At 39.5% G+C, this 17661-nt stretch overlaps 1 protein-coding gene across 3 annotated transcripts in view; it reads right to left on the bottom strand.

The window, feature by feature from the left end:
* Positions 1-16907, bottom strand: part of anos1b (anosmin 1b) — a 57742-nt gene extending 40835 nt beyond the window's left edge. For all 3 annotated transcript variants that reach the window (XM_075484431.1, XM_075484432.1, XM_075484433.1), the window contains exons 1-2: positions 16566-16907; positions 1645-1692 (exon numbers count right to left, since the gene is read on the bottom strand). In XM_075484431.1, coding sequence (XP_075340546.1) covers positions 1645-1692; positions 16566-16742 — 225 coding nt within the window. In that variant the 5' untranslated portion in view covers positions 16743-16907. The remainder of the gene's footprint in view (positions 1-1644; positions 1693-16565) is intronic.
* Positions 16908-17661: the final 754 nt, after the last annotated feature.

The raw sequence follows: 17661 nt of genomic DNA, 5'->3' as shown, positions 1-17661 counted from the left end.
TTTAAAGACTCCACAGAGAAGTGAAAGGAGCAACACGTCAGAAGGCACAGAATGAATAAGTAATAACTAGTGGTGTTATAATAATAATTCTTATTCACCTTATTCAATTTGCTAGCGAATGAAAAAAACATTATAATAAAACATCTTATGATGCTTAATAGCACACCACAAAATAAGTACAGTCACAAATACTTCAATTAAGGTGTTCAGATCTGTTGATCTTTTTTTTTCATTGATAACTTTAAATCAAAATTCTTCTTGTTTTTTGTTGTACTAAGGGTGTGACAAAGCTTTTTTCAAGAACTACTGGTCTGATTTTGGTTACTCAAGGAGATGAATCCAGTACCCACAAGAACAACAAATCATTTTGGGACTTTCAGGTTCCGGCTGAATTCATTTTGAAAGACTAAACTAGGCAGTCCTGAGTTGTGAGATAGACATTAAAATGTTCCCAAGCTTTTGGGTGGGCCAAAAATCAGGAATCGAGCCATACTTAAAATGACCCGGCCCTAAGACTAAACTATTACGCTATAAAAGCATGTTGGCATCAGTGGTTCTCCTTGTTGATCATGAGTTACGACAACAACTAAAGCCAAAAGTTTGGCATTCAAGCACCATTTGTCCTGCGGACGCATCTTCCCTGGATCTTAGATCCTTCAAGTTTTTTTTCATAGTGAGATGAAGACTAGGACTGATTGTGGGAGGAGCCTTGTTAATGATGAGCCCAAGATTACCAGAAGCATCCCCCTCTCCAGTGGCCATTTTTATAGAAAAACAATTTACAGAAAAAAACTTTTCCCAGAGACAACTCGCATGAATTACTGTTACTGGTGAACACGGCCAAAGTGACTTTCTTCACTTCTGATATTTATCCTTCTTTGCATCACACAGCTGATGATACAGCATCTGTCCTTTGTCTGGTTTGGTTCGGTTCATTTTGATGGCTGTGAAAGTGTTAAATTAGCAGACATACACCCAGCATTTCAGAGCGATTTTAAGCTTCAATTCTTTCATGATTTTGCAACTTCTTTGACAAGGTTCTCACTTGTCCTGCTGCACTGCTTTAAACAGACTAAGTGGAATTTGAAATGTCCAACTGCCGTCCATGTCACTTCAGACTCTGCTACTGTTCTTGGGCATGCTGGAATATTACCTTGTGCACATGCCTTAATTAGGTGATGAAATGGAGTAGGAACAGAAGTTAGAACCCAGTCTTTATTGTTACACAAAAGACTTGGTAAAAAGACAGAGTCCTGATTGGACTGAGGTTAAAGCCGGGGTTTTGGCAGCTTTGGGGTAAATTTCAAGCTACGATATCATCATGGTCATAGTCCCATGTTTAATGTTTAATCACAAGTTGTATTACATCATCTAATCTGAAATAACCACATCCACCTGCCATCCTCATATACACCCAATAAGTTGTATAGCCCTTTTTCCTCCATTGTATGTTTTTCCCCCTGGAGACAATGGGAAAGCTAGAGCAGTTCATTCATAAATTATATAAAAATCATCTATCAATTAATGTTTGTGACAAATAAATTAGTGAAATGCATTCCTGGATCCTATGTTTGAATGCCCACACCACATAAGCCCTACCAACTGCTCAGTATTTTTTTCAATCCGAGTTTGTGAGTCATTTACCTGAGCACAGCGTCTGTGGTTTTCACACCAAACCAGAACTTGGTCACTCTGGAAGAGACAGAGAGGATGAGGAAGGATTAAAACAAACACAGACAGATCATTTTCTTACAGACAAATCCTGTGTTTGACATATTTTCCCCCACATTTGATCCATTCATGTGAAACTACTGTTTAAGATATAAAGAGACAGAAAGAAAAATATTGGTCATAAAAGGTCACTGGCAAAATCAAACAACCAGAGTAAAACCAGTCAAAAAGTCAGACACACAGTCAACCTTTCACTTGTTTACATAATTATCCTCTGGGTGAAAAATGATTTAACACACTGTGTTTGTGGCGGCATATCCAGACAGAAACCACGTCACTGTGTGAGATGTATGTTTACGTGTGCATGTGTGAGTGGATGTGTGTGCATGTGTGAACAGTTAACCGGTAAGTGAGTCAAGACCACCAGTAAACATGGCTGCTCTAACCACTGTGACAGTGGAAGACGTCATCTCCAAACCACAGGGACAACACATTTAACCAAACCAAAATAATTCCCTGAAGACTCTTTAGTTTGAAAAGAAATAATACTACATATACATGCTATTTTTAATTTGGTCTTTGAAGGATACAAGAGAAAATATGACAAAAAAAAGGAAATACACAATACAGACACAAGGACTGCTCCTTTTTCTGCTCAACCAGCAGACTGAATTTGCATTTTGTTTGCTACATTTTTATCATAGATGCATTCAGGGTTTCCCAAACCAAGGGTTAGCTGCATGCAAACACACACACATAACATTGGCCCCTTCACCGCTAACATACCGAATTAATAAAGAGTAACACATTGCTCATAATTGTTGGATCACATTGGAAGAGCTACCATTCACTCAAGAAGCGAATGTAAAAAAATCTTTTGAAAAGCCACAAAAATGTCATTTAACTGAAACACATTTGCATCATTCAACTAATTTATGAAAGATTCGATTTACCTATCAAAAGCTTAGATTCATTTTAAGTTAATAAACCTGCCTGTGGAGTGGCAGGTTACTCCAGAGGTAATCGGTATCGACTACATTGCTCGTAGTTCTCCTAACTGGAGATCAAAACTCTTACCTCAAGAAGAAAATAAATAATAACATCTGCGCTGGACATCCACACCAGGAAAATAGAGAGAACACCTCTTCAAGAATTAATTTATTATCTAGGAATATGTGGAAAATCAGATCATGGAAGATGCCAGTCAGTCATGGAAGTTTGTTGGTTGCCAATTCAGACTGGAAACAGCTGGTGAGTAAAACACCTCAGGAGAACAAATACGTTTTTTTTTGTCCAGTGTTTTGTAAATGTATTTCCTTTCACCTTTTCTCATTCACACTGTCGAAGCATGAATCAAAAACAGCAATGGAAACTTGGCTACAATTGACAATTGTGTTTACTTACTTAGACTGACTGAGACTTTTTTCAGACACTTTTAGCATCTTTGCTTCTACTTTCAAAAAAAAGTAGCTACCAAAAATAATGTGTAATGTTTTGAAAAGATTTTTTTCAAACTTTCTGTATAAGACAGTCCCTCTGTGCTCGTCTATGATTCAAGCATAGAGAGGGTGACCTGATATTGGTGCATTGCATAATGACCATAATGCGAGTATGGGAGAAAATGACACGGCAAAGTACTAATACCCCTTACACACATACCCCTCTGACAGACCAATAAAATCAGAGTCGATTGGTTGGTTTTATTAGATCTATGCCCTAACAGATGCACAATACATGTTATGAATAGCCTTTACTGATGTACACACTTACAAGCAGTAACTATATGACTATGACAATCATTGTAACACAAATCTTCATATATAAAACAATAGTTTGTGATATCTGTCTCAGAAACAGAAAACAACAAGCTGAGTAAACTTGATTCAGGAGAGATGGATGCAACACTGGCTTTAAACACTGCTGTGATAGTAAGTACAAATTAGTGCATAACAGTAAAAAAAAAATCCATTGTTAAATAACTATAAAATGATGATAAGAGTGAACCAAAAGGTTTTAAAAAGATATTTTAGCATTATGCTTTGATGATGAATGATGACTGAAAACCCTGCTGACCATTTTTAGCTTCCTTTGCTCAGCCAGTCAGTTGTGTCGCAACAGAGACACCACTCCCTCTGAAACACCTCGTCTTCATCAGCACAATCATGATGCCACCATCCAACATCAAAACAACTATTAGAATACTTTTGTGTGCATATTTGTGTGCCAGCCTGTTGTCATGTGTGCACCTTGAGATTTGTGAGTCTGCAGTGAGTGTGTTCTTGTGTGAGTGTTGGATAATCTGCTTTAACGACTCTTAAACCCTCTCTAGAGAGAGCTGTATTTAGCCTGAACCAAATGCATCTCTTTACATCCAAACACACATACACACTCACTCTTTACAGGGCTTTTCTTCTTTATATAGCCTTTGTGCTTCCAGTATGATGAGGGTTATGGGGTTGGTGTCAGGGTAACAGAGCTCAGGTGAAAGGTTAGAGATTAGGGGTTAAGGGATTTCACAATAAAGAAGACGTTCACTCTTAACATTCAACAAAAATGCCGATCCTTGTTATGAAATAGCTGTAGCTAAGCCGTATTTCAAAGTATGAATGGTGACATGTGAATCCTAAAAGCCTGGCAGTTAAGAATTTACTGCCCCTGACCATCCATGGATTTTTACTGATCCTTAAGAAGGAAGTAAGCTTGCGACATTTCATTAAACAAGTTTTCAAGAAAGTCAACAAGTTGCAAATATGATAAAATGGAGAATTCAGCCATGTCACTTTTTTTTCCAAAACCAACACATCTAAGGTCACACCAGGTTTCTGCAGAGAGTACAAGATAAGTGTGAAAATGGTCAGAACTCCAAGTTCTCAACTAAATGAGTTTACCTCATTCTTCTCATATCCTCACCCCGGTGCATGTGCACTGATACAGCTGCTAACTATTGCTTTGGCTGTCCAGCTGTTGGCTGCTATGAAAAACTGCTCAAAGTGAGACCAAAATACAGTTTCTGAGCAGAGGTCATTAAAGATATGCCCAAACTCTCCTCATATCTCAATAATGAAAGTAAAGATTATGAGATACAATCTTGGAAGAAATACAAAGGTGATTCTTGCCCATGCCAGTGTGACTTTAAGCCTAAATCAGTAATGATGTTCCTCGCACCTTTGGCTTAACACTAATCTGTGCTAGTTAAAAGGGATAATGCCCAGACTACAGCTTAACCCGCCTCCTACAGAGATATACAAGAGAGAAGAGGAAAAAGCAGTCGAGCATTCAAAAACAATACTTTCACCCCTGATGAATTCATTAGTAGCAAGTCTGTGGGGAAGGCTCAAGAGAAGTAAATAAGGAGAGAAACACAGGAACCTGTGTCATGGTGTCACTAAAGAGACAAAGAAAAACTTCTCCCTCCCCCTCTTTTTAAACTCAAGTGTTTTTGGACAGGTGATAATGATTGCATCAAAAGCTGCATTTCTACCTTTAAAAAAAATTCCTGGAGCAAGGATCTTTCAGGGGGACCTTTGGAGCTGTCAATGCAAAACATTTCCCAGCATTTATTTCTGCTGTCTCCATCATCTCAGATGTAACATCAGAAATGGTGCATAAAATCCGTTCACTGTAAGTTGTGCTGGGAAAAGCTGTTTGTGAAGACAACATTCAAACTCAGACAATCACATTGGTTTCAGCTGAGAAGACACAGGCACATCCCGAGTTACAGTGGTTGAGTAAGTTTCAAAATGAACGAGGAGAGAATGGGTCCAATTTGTGACAAGAAAGATCCGAGTAATAAAATCTTAATTTTGTTCTAAGACATAAATAAAAACTCCAACAACCTCTCAAAACATGTGACGGATGTGGCTAAGTGAAAGTAGAGACGCTACTGGTCCTCACTAGTCCTCTTTTGGCCCGATAGGGGACCCAATCAGAACAGAAATACGTGTGGCATAGTGCTTTGTAAAGTAAACAGACAATTAAGAAAATTAAGAAAATTAAGAACATTAAGAAAAAAACCTGAACAAATAAAAAGGTCTTAAGTAAATATGCTGTATTGATATGATAGCTGATTTCACATCAAATTCAGGCTTTTTGGTTGTTCACAAAAGTGGCAACAAGTCACACAAGCCTATCATTCAGGTGAATGCTAAACTATTTGAATGTGGATCTATGTTTGGTGGTATAAGAACTATGCAACACAATGCATGAACAGGGGTCCGTTTCACGTAGCAGGTTCAACCAACTCTGAGTCTATTCCTGATCTCTGAGTTGATCTACTCTGAGATAGAAAACTCTGAGTTTTCGGTTCCAGAAACGCTGATTTGAGTGAGGTTAATCAACTCTGAGTAAGTTCACCTTAAGTTTAGCGCGTGCACCACAACTTTAAAAAGCCAGCATCAATGGAGCCCTGATTCGACGAGTCACCTTGGCAACGGGGAAGAGGAGGGGCTACGTTTTTCACCAACCTCGAATTGGAAATCTTAATGCGCTCATACAGCGAGTTTCAACACGTTTTTAGAAATAAGTGCAACACCGTTGCAGCAGCAAAAGTGTAAGTTTAAATGTAGTCCTTTGCAATCACAATAATATTACAGGGAAACTGCTTGAATGGTAGCCTATTCATTTATTTCATTTAGGTGCAATCCCGCAGGGGAGAAGCGCTCTTGGCAACAGTTTAAGATGAAATATAAAAACATTGTTCAAACAGGTGAGACCTGGAGGTACCTCATTTTGATCATGTTTTACACTGTAAAATAAATATTAAGTGGCTATTTGACTGTGCAGTTATTTTATTCCCAACATAATGCTGTTTTCACACACATAAACTATGTCTTCTCATCTATACCATCCATCCATCCATTATCTATACACCGCTGAATCCGTCAGTCGGGTCGCGGGGGGGCTGGAGCCTATCAAAGCGGTAATGGGCAAGAGGCGGGGTACACCCTGCGCCGCCAGTCCATCACAGGGCCACATAGAGACAAACGAGACAAACAACCATGCACACTCACAGTCACTCCGAAGGACGATTTAGAGTCATCATCTATATCATGTTCTGTTAAATAATTAAGCTTATTTAAACTAACACAGACTTCTACTGAGCCAACAGAAAGAAGGCAGATGCCCGTAAAACCGGTGCTGCCCAGCACCGCCACCTCTAACGGGAGGGCAGTGGCTGAGGGAGTCCCCGGAGGGAATCCACCCCCAAGACACGAGTGCCTTTATAAAATATAATAGGCCTATATATATCTTTTTTAAGCCTATTCATACAAATATTTATTTGTCTTTTATGTCTTTTTTTTCTTTTGTCCCAACACATTCTGATGGTGCCGCTCAAAAAGATAATTGTCTGTAAATGCAAAAATCTATGCGCGGTCTGATAACCATCTCCGACGAATATTTATTTCTCTGCGCAATAATGCTGCACCTTCATCCACGGGATCGTTGTCAAAAGGACATGTTCGTGAAAAAAGTCGTCTCCTACTGTGCCTAATGGACTTATAGAAGTAGAAGAACTCGCTCTGCTGACTGAATGAATGAGGAAATCAAATGGCGTGTGTGGCTGAAAGAGGGCGGAGACAGAAAGAAACTCGAGGTTTCTTGAATAAAACCTGGTCCCGACCAGGTTAGGTTCAGAGAGTCTGTTACTCCGGTAACTGACCGTGAGGTTAAGTTAACTCTCTTTGTGAAACAGGCTAGAGTTACCCCTCTTTCTCGGGGTTGAGTTACCTCCCTTTGTGAAACGGAAAACTCAGGGTTTCCCTCATTTCAGGGTTAACCTACTCAGAGTTTTCACTAAACCTGCTACGTGAAACGGACCTCAGATTGCCTTCCTTCAAATGCATGAGAGGCTATGTTTTTAATCTAGGGCAATGTCAAGCATTTCTACACATTAGCGTCCACACCATAAGTTTGTTGATGATCAATTAAAATTTTAGCGTTAATTTGTGATAGTGTTGTATAAATAAATATTTTATTTCAGTTCCTTCCAATGAATAGAATTATTTGCCATAGTTTCAAGATGAACGTACCTGAACTTATTCTCGTGTATTAGGCTAGGTTATAGTAAGAAATTACACTCAGTGGGGTTACATGGCACTGAAAGGATCGGACTATTGGCTAAATTACAATAAGACTGAGTTATTAAATTCATGTAGACACCTTAATCTGACAAGAAATTGGATCGGATTGGATTAAGACCCCGAGATAACTCGGTTGAAAGTCAAATTAAACATGCTTGTGGATGGGTGAAGCACGTGGTGAATTAGACGAAATGTCATCACAGAAGAAATGTAGAGGGACGTAGCTTCATCTTGCTCTTCGTTCGCCATTTTCTAGAATACCTGAGTTTGTTGTTGTTGTTGTTGTTGGTGTTGAAGGGGTCAACAGGAAGTGGCTCTATTAGCAATAGTTGAAATGGGTACAGCGCCACCTATCGTGTCGGAGTATGACATGCTTTGTGCCTATGATTCGATTCATTCTCCGCCATATATCCAAGGATAATTACCCTTGCTCAAATAAGGAGCAACTCAGTCTTTGTGTAATTTAGCCAATAATCCGATCCTTTCAGTGCCATGTAACCCCACTGACTGATACTAACAAGATTATGGGTGGAAAGATCTTACAGCTGCACCACAATCCGGTCTGTTAGGTAGGTATAAACCTTGTGAGATCATTTTCAAACATTGCATTTTATTTTGCTAAGTGATATGACACCAAATATTGATTCTTAATCAAATCCATATTAAACATAACTAAGTCCACATTGTAGCCCTTAGTGAAAAGTTTTTAATGTATTGTGATTTTGGCAATATCACTCTGCTCTGCACTGCTCTTGGATCCCTGATCGGGTGAGTTGAACATTCATCAACAATCAATCAATCAATCTTTGTTTATATAGCGCATTTCATACCACAGGCAACTCAATGTGCTTAACAAGCAGAGGGATGGAGGAAGAATAAGAAGAGGATCAGTACTATACACAAACAACCATACACGTCACATCCCCACCTCCTTTCTCAGGTGCTACTCATCCAGATTATCCTCTGTTGGTCACTCTGTCACTCCTTCTGTCTTTCATTTGGACCCTCTAATTCGACATTTCTGCCAAGTCCTATAAAAATGGCAGGAGAGGACTTGAAAATGATGGTGATGATAAACTGTAGATGCTGCTGTCAAAAAACTGAAGACAGTGTCGAGGCCAGTTAAACATCTCCAGATTTTCGGATAGGAGATACAGAGCCTTGTTCCCCCCTGTCGGCCTCAAATCTTCATCAGCTTTCTGAATTGTTTTTCATGCTCTTTTTCCTTTTCTGTTTTCCCTGCCACAACATCCCTCCAGTCTCAGTCACCCCACCTCAGCACATTAATGCTCTCACATATGGATGTACACACATACACACTCATCCCAAGTCAATTTCATGGGACATATTTGCTGTCAGAAACAATTAAGGCAGTTTAGACGGGTCTGTGTGCCTTATGGCTATTAAACGGTGGTCAAAGTGAGGTTTTGTGGGGTCTTGAAGTGTGTGTGACTCTGTGGCAAAACAGCTGCACATGTTGAAAAAGTCTGAGGGAGAAAGAAAAGGAGGATTGGCAGAGGGTGAATGGAGGAAGAGAAAAGAAGTTGGATGTGGGAGTCTGACAGGAAGCAGAAGGGAGGGTGGATGTTGAAAAGAGCAGAGGGACATGGTCAAAAGAAGATGAAATATGGAAATAAATAGTTAATAGAGGCAAGGAGAAGACTGAAAAGGATGGGAAGTGGTTGTTGTGAAAGTGGACACAATAAATCCTGGTGTTTGTCTGGCTGATGTTTAGTCTTCAGGGTTTTTTATCAATGGGAGGCAGACATTAACAAGTGTATTTTCATCCTTTATGGAAATATTTTAAAGTGTATGTTTAAAACTCACACAAAAGTTTCCAACTGCGTTTTGTGCATTTCATGATTCACGCGTCAATAAAATTCCTACTTTCTCTCACAAGACACCCAATATGAAAAATATCAAGAGAATTTCACCTCAACCCAGCATATGATATATGACAGAACAAAAACTTGCAAAACACCCATTTCATTTTAATGATAGATTTCCACATGTTTGGATTTCAAACTAAAATAACTGGGTCTTAAACCTCTTTCATAGGTCTGGGATCCACAGGAGAAATCTGTCACAAGAGAGCCATCAGAAACAGAGCTGACCGATTGAGTAAGAAACATTTGCAGTAAAGGACTTCCACATGGGTCTGATAGCTGCTGAGTCCACAGTAATCAGTGCTGAAGAAAAACAACCTGATATCAGCCATTGACAAAAACATGTGCACAATCTACATGCAAGCGCACAGCTGCACGCACCCTTCAGTGTTTGAAAGAGAGTGAAGGATAAATCACACATTTTCCAGATGCAGTGATAAAAAGTGTGTGTAGGAGAGACAAAGTGAAAGAGAGTGTGCGTACATACCCTATGTGTCTGTGCTGTGGTCAGTGTTTGTGGTGAGTTGCGGTAAAAAGTCTATTTAACACGAGGCATTAACTCTGCTAATCATACCCAGATGACCAGAAGCAAACTGCTACAGTATGAGTTGTGTGTATGGGTGACAAATGTCATGACTAACTTCCACTCAACAGAATATAAAGTTTTTTTCCAAAAAAGCCAACATCAATTATTCAGCATTCCCGTTAGAAGCTCTCTAATTAGTCTATGTGTGCATTTACATGCTTATGCGTGAACAACAGTGTATGTGGTGCCCCGCATCCTGTGAACAACAAACGTCAAAACAAACTGGTTGTTAAATATTTCTGAGCTATCAAGCCTGCTCCTGTTATTTGCTCTGCATCTGGATGTCTATCCTAATATACCAGAGATAAAAAATAGCAACAGAAAGCTGTTCAACATTTTGGAAACTTATTTGTTTTCTAGGAAAGAACAGCCCAATAAATCTTACATTTGCAAGCTACAAATTAAACTACTGCAAGCTAAGGTAACTTAGTTTAGCACATTGACCATACACAGAAACTAGCTACCTGCTAAAGAGTCCAAAAAGTTATTGGTCTAAACAATCACGCATATCAAATAACGATGTCATTTCTAATATTTAGTTTTTCACAAACTTTACAAATGACATACAATTTGTTAATCCATCAGTGTTTTGTTTTGATTTTAAGCAGCTGCTAATGCTAATAATACGTTGGTTAGCTTCTTAGCTTTGTCAGATGGGAAAAGTGTTATACAAAGTGTTGTTATTTAAAGGAACATTATCATAAAAGAATCATAACCAGCAGAACAAATATGATGCCTTTTTAGGACTATCTTAACCAGGCTATTTTATTATAAGGGCGTAATATTTTATGTTTATCCAATCTTGCAAAGTAAAGCAATGTCGAGACCTTTTGAAAAAAAAACATAAACACATTCTCCATCATGAATCAATAAAAATATTTGAGGTTTTTTTTCAATTTTAAAAAAATTTGGGTTTTAAACTTAAATCTGAGAAAATACATTACTTTAACATTTATGTTGGTGGGGAGGGGGGCACTTTTAGATTTTGAAATAATGACATTAGAATAGAAAAAATTCATGTCTTATCAACATCTAGTTTATTGTTTTCACCTTAGGGGCATACACCATTTTTGGAAGTATCTGCACATCCATATCTAGCGGGAGTGGACAACCAGAAAATTCCACCGAATATGAGTCATTGCCTGATGTGAGTCACACAGGCAAGAGGGCAAAAAAAAAACTAGTACACTAAAGGTATACTATCTGCAGGCTGTAGCTATCTTCTCTCCTACTGGAGGCATATGCTGGGAATGAACCAAGTTTACCAGGGGTGTAGTGCGATTTGTTAAAGCATCATAACTCGGCACGCATCGATCATTGCTTCACTTTATGCTAATGCAAGCATTGGGTTTGTGGTGTTACGTTTTCATACATCGTTTATCTAATTTCCTCACAATTATATGATGCATTATGGGCCCTGTTAGGATCAACATGAGATTATGGGACTTTTGGTATTACTGTTATAAGATGTAGAGGGCAAAATCATTATAGAAATATGCTAATTATCATACATATGGTGACAATGTGGCTGGCTGTAGTTTCATATTTAAAGTGCACAGTATCTGCCTTTCTCTTTAGGTTCAATTGACTTTGATGAATGAATTTACCGTAGAGAGCTGTCACAAAAGAAATCTGTGAGAAGAAGAATGGATTTAGGTATCACATATAATGTGCTAATTTAGTTTTGATGTGGTAAAACCGTCTCTCTTTCTGAAGCTAAAAGAACAAAGCCATGCTGCTCGGTGCCTTCCCGTTCCAGCTGTGATTTACTGTCTTGGAATTTTTTGCCCTGGTTTCAGGTGAAAGTCATTTCTACACCACCCCAATTTTATCACCATCTGTCCCTGGTTCTGCTGATCAAATGACAGGGCAGCCACAAAGCTGCAGGGGCTTTATCTCTAAGGTGAATCACACAAGCTTTTGTATCCAGCTATCACTCACCTCCATGCCCGTCTCTCTGCTTGCCTGTCTACCTGCATATCAGTCTGCTTCTATAGGCTGTGTATCAGTTTGCGAGGTTGTCTGTCCTCATACATGTCTGTCACACATGTCTGTGTCTACCTGCCTGTTCTCCCATCTTTCCATCCCTCTGCTTGTCTTCGTGCTTGACCGAGTTTGCCTACCTGCCTTTATCTACATATATATAAATATATCCTCGTCTGTCCCCATGCAACCCGACCTGGATATTGTTTCTGGTCTTTCTCAGAGCGTGACTGACCTCTGGACTGATTAGAGTTAACCTACCGCAGAGCAAGAGGGACATACAGATATACCCATATGGACGCAAACACACTTAAAAATGAACACGCAAGCAACTCATTCTGTCTCACACTGTTTTTTTTACTCTGGCTGGAACCTCAAACCATCCGCTCATCAGCACCACAAAACCTGTGAGTGTCTAAGACAAGCCGTCTAATCTGATCGACTACGTATGCTCAAAAAGATCCAGCTCTGCAGGCGAGGCTGGAGTTTTTCTCTTATTCTTAGCAGTCTACATCAAGGAGGAATTTAGGATATGACAACATACCAACAAACACACATGTGCACTTTCTCACACACAAAAGAGCTATAATTACACTATTACACCATACATGGGGAAAGTAGTGGAAAACCCAGAGACGCAGCAGAAAGAGGTGTAAATAGAAAACTGGTGATTCACATTCTAGTGGCTACACACTAGCCACACACACTTACAGAGAGAATGAGCCAAAAACACAGGGTTCACCCACACCAAGCCAAAGGAAGCAATGTGTGTGTTTGTGTCTTAGTGTGTGGTGACAGAGGAGGATGAGTACAGCTGTTTGCCCTTACTGTTGTTGCCATTGCTGGAGCTGTTATCAAAAAGATTTTTTTTTAATTCTCTTTAAAGGAATGAATGCTCTAACATACAGTCTCTCCCACGCTTCAATCACTCTGTGTGCTCTCTAAACTGGTCTATAAAATATTTGGGGAGTGATGATGTTCTCCAGGATGTGGCAATGCAAAATGTTTCCCTGATGTAAAAATATGCAGAGATTTTTGTCTGCTTCTCTGTACCCTAAAATGAGTTGCTGCGTCACACATAAACACTTTAATTTTATCTTTGTTTGTTTCTACCCTGCTCATTAATTTTCTATGTGTTGTAATTAGATTGCGGCATTGGTTTGCCCTTTTCATAAGCCTATCACAGTGTCTAATAAGTGGACTTGGAGTGTATGTTGTCCAATACACCATATTATCAACACATTCCTCTACAAAACATGCAGAGTCGGCATCACAGCTGAGCTGTTTATGGTGCAAAATCAAGGTGTGTGTTCACAATAAGTTACAAATTAGTTTGTTAAATAAATTACTGGAAAATCAGTAGACGATGAACGTATCATATTCCTTTTAGTTACAAACATAAGTTTAAATTATGGGATAAAACTGTACGTGTATTTGTAATAAACCATACTCATGCATACATTGCCTTTTGGTAAAACCTGTCTGATGGAAAATACATTTTAACACTGCAACTGGAGCATTCTGGCAGTGGGTCACCCACAGCATTAGCCACATGAGGTAAGCTCACACACCCATTGCTGTTGGAGTGACAAACTTTACGTAAAGGTCAGTTTATGGGTTTTGCTTGAACAGAGCATGTGTAACATAAATTTTGTCATCTGCATCAGTCCACTTGACCCTCTGCAGCCATTCAAGCACATCCCAAATAATTGCTATTAGACAAACTGTGCCTATCGCAATCACTTCGGCTAAATATATGCCTCGATCAACCTCCAGTTCAAAAGGTGGTGTCCAAACACACCAGACAAAGAAAATGACCACGTTGTCACTTGTTTTGAGGACTCGTGTGGACAGCTTCGGAATAGCTGAGCCACGTTATAGTACGAGTAAAAGTGTGTGAGGAACCTGCCTTAACTAATCCTGAAGTATTTTGAACATGCTAAGTAATTTACATTGGCATCACAATAATATATAAGCAGAACAACACAGAAACAAGAAAGCAAGTTCTTCTCTCTGCAGTATTCAAGATATTTAATCTGCAGCCCTGTATATTGAGGCTGGGGTTTATACTCTCCCAAAGCAATAACAGAATGGTATTGGGATGTTTATCACTGCAACCATGCACTCTCTGTCTATTGAAGCATATGAACAAAGTGCTTGAGCCCCCGCTATGGTGCACTTTAATGTATGCAGTTTAGAGAGTCTATTATGATCTCTTGTACAAATTACTGTTGGCACCAAATCAGGAATGACCAAATAAAACCCTGGCCACATTCATAATTTTCTACTACTTTCTACTATAAATCACTATCAACAACATTTGCAAAAATATTTCACCCAGTACACCAAAGATATTCACTTAATAACACGAATAAACAGTAAAGCATGAGCATGTTGGAGAAGCAGGAAACAGCGAGTTTTGCTTGAAAAATGCCGCCCACAGTTTACAAATTAGGAAACCAGTTAGTCAGATCATTTCAGCTCTCAAGCAGCTGTGCGTTGGCTCATTTGAGGTTGGAATTTTTTCCAAGTTCATTGGGTATCTTTCAAGCCATTGGAATGATCAAACAACAATATTTACTTAAAAATAAATGTTTAGCATGTAAAGTGACAACTGCAATATGATGTGTTTTTTTTCCCTTTCAGGATGTTGAGATATTTTCTCAAAAGATATGTCTTTATCACGTCATACTAAACGCAGCATTTTTGTTCACTTTTAAAAGTGAAAACCATGAATAGAATTTGGATCTGGCCTGCTTGCCACCACCCAGTCAGCTGATTTTCTTTTCATCACCGTTGTTTGATGCAGCACATTTGACTTCTGCAATCCACTTCATAAACTTTAAACCAAATGTTCCCTTTCTCACACCTCTGTTCCAGAAACCCTACCACACACATGCTCACAAATGCACACACAGAGATCTCAATGCTCCAAAGTCATCCAGGGGCCACTCTCATTACCCAGTGCACAGGTGGTGCAGCCCATTCTGGATGGACATGGACCAGGCCAAACCTCCGTTTTACACATGAACATATGCAAACCAATACACATGTACACACTTTCTTCTACACACCTCAGAGCCATTGGGGCTGAACTCTGTGGTTAATGACTTTCCCACCCACTACACAGCATGCACATGTTGAAGCCGTTAACCATAAGTGGCTTTTCAAACTTGGTAACGTCCTAATGTCCCCGTTAATCTAACATTCCTCACTACAAAGGCCACAGTACATGGGCCAGGAATTTCTGCGAGATGAGCAATTTCGTGAACTATTAAAAACCAACATCCACACTTTTTTAGGCGCATCTTTGCCCCAATGAGCACTAACGGGGACAACTTCAATCTGAGCAACATCAAAACATCTGTCCCAAACTTCTTGATGGGAACTATGTTGAATACATTGTGTGAGTGTAGATCACAAAGCCTCTGCTGATTAATAATTTTTTGGTAGTAAGAGCTGCATTGAAGTCTTCCACTGTGCATCACACCTTTTCGCTGACCAAGCTGATCTAAAAAACACTTTACAATGGCAAGGTGTGGACATTGATTAAATAGACTCTAGAGTCTCAGTATTTCTCCACCAGGTAGCTCTGCTCTTTCTAGGAGTGCAGATTGTTCGGTTTGTGACCACTCAGAAAACAGATAAAAAATAATTATTTTGGATGCAATTTATTGTTTTTTGAGGTATTATGCATCACTAAGTACAGATTCAGCCATTTGTGGATACGGCTGTAAAACCACTGTAAGATCATTATGACTGTTTAATAGCAATTAAGTTCAAGCCATCGGTTTTGTTAACATAACTCACTATTGACTGCACTTGATTGATTCAATATGCTCCCATTTAGCCTTACTTCTCTTTGTTTCACCTTCCATAAATCTGTTTGAGCAAGGATTGGCTTCCACGTGCTAAAACGGGTTAATCGAAATATTCAAATGGGAAGCTATTCAGCAAAACTGGATTGCTGTGAAGCAACTACGATGTGCCACAAACAAAACCCCTGCTGTTCTTACTGAACTACAATGATATTGACTGATAGTGCTCTGGTGGCTAAATGTTATTGCAAATGTTCTGTAAAACCCAGAAAATACATTAAGTACCCCTAAAGCAAATTTGTAGGCTAAACAGTCTATAATGCACAAGAACAAGGTTATGTACCTTTAATTAGCTTTGTAACGTAATATAGATATATAATAAATGTAGTTACACTGTGTTTTTAGACGCAAGCATCATTACAATGTGCGTCTTTTTTTCCATGACTACAACATCATTTTGAATACACCGGTGTTGACTAGAGGTCATGGCCTCAGGTTGGTAAACACGTTAAATAAGCGGCGGGACAACGGCCGCAGGTACCTGGAGGTGTCTGAAGGCAGCGGTGAGCTGGGTCATGTGAAGACTGAGGCACCTGGATGTGCATCTGGCGCTGTTGATTTTCTCCTGAACATCCTGAGGCTCCGGTGAACTCCTGCGAGCGCAAGCCACCGACAAGAGCGCGCAGAGTAGCACCAAACCGCTCCGACGAACTGACATTACACCGGGAGTAAATACAAAAGTAGCGACCAAGCGGAACGGCGGACTTCTGCCTTTCTCGTATTCGACTAGTCGGCGTCCTGCTTCGGCGAACCTGTAAATTCAGAATGAATCAATCTGAGCGCTGCTCCTGCCTGCGCGAGAGCAGAGAGTGGAGCAGCTCTTCCCTCCTCGCGGACACTCCCACCACCAGTGCAAGTGCGGCCACGCGGAATTGTAATGTTCTTCATCCTTATTATCCTAATTATAATAATTCTCATCTCTCAAAGCACAATTCCCACTACTTAGGCAACCATCAGTATATCCACTTTGGCTTACATTGCGTTTCAAGATCACCATCTTCTTCGTGGCACTCATCGTTTCCCTCCTTTTTTTTACGTTTGCATCCTTGGTGATCTTGCGGTTGACCCCGTGATCATTTAAGGAGCCAGCGATTAGATTGGAAGTAGACATTGGTCAACTGGAGGTAAGCTGAAGGTAGATTTCTGGGATTTGTATTTTATTCAAATCCTCTCTGCCCTGTTTTTTTTCATCATGGCCACGTTTTTGATTAACTTAAATATCACAGGATCCATCCATTCCATTTTTTTTATCCACTTCATCCTGCTGCTGTTACAAGGAGTCTGAGGCCTATCCCAACTGTGCATACTGTGCACTGAGCATACCCTGAACAAGTTGCCAATTTATTAAAGGGCTGACACTGAAAAAATGACTATTAGTATTCATGATATTTTGATATACAGTATTTGAACCATCCCCAATCCTTTAACGTATGTATCATCACCAGCATCAGCAGCAATATAAAACACAGCACCAACTAATTTAAGACACCTGTGAATAATCATTGTTATCTTTGCTTTTTCTTACCTCGTTGATGTTCAAGCATTTATTCTCCCACATAATTTGTCTATTAAGTTTT

This window comes from Odontesthes bonariensis, chromosome 15, assembly GCF_027942865.1.
Source record: "Odontesthes bonariensis isolate fOdoBon6 chromosome 15, fOdoBon6.hap1, whole genome shotgun sequence".
Classification (NCBI taxonomy): Eukaryota; Metazoa; Chordata; class Actinopteri; order Atheriniformes; family Atherinopsidae; genus Odontesthes; species Odontesthes bonariensis.
Note: the sequence above shows the minus strand (reverse complement) of the source record. Positions and strands in the feature narration are given on the sequence as shown.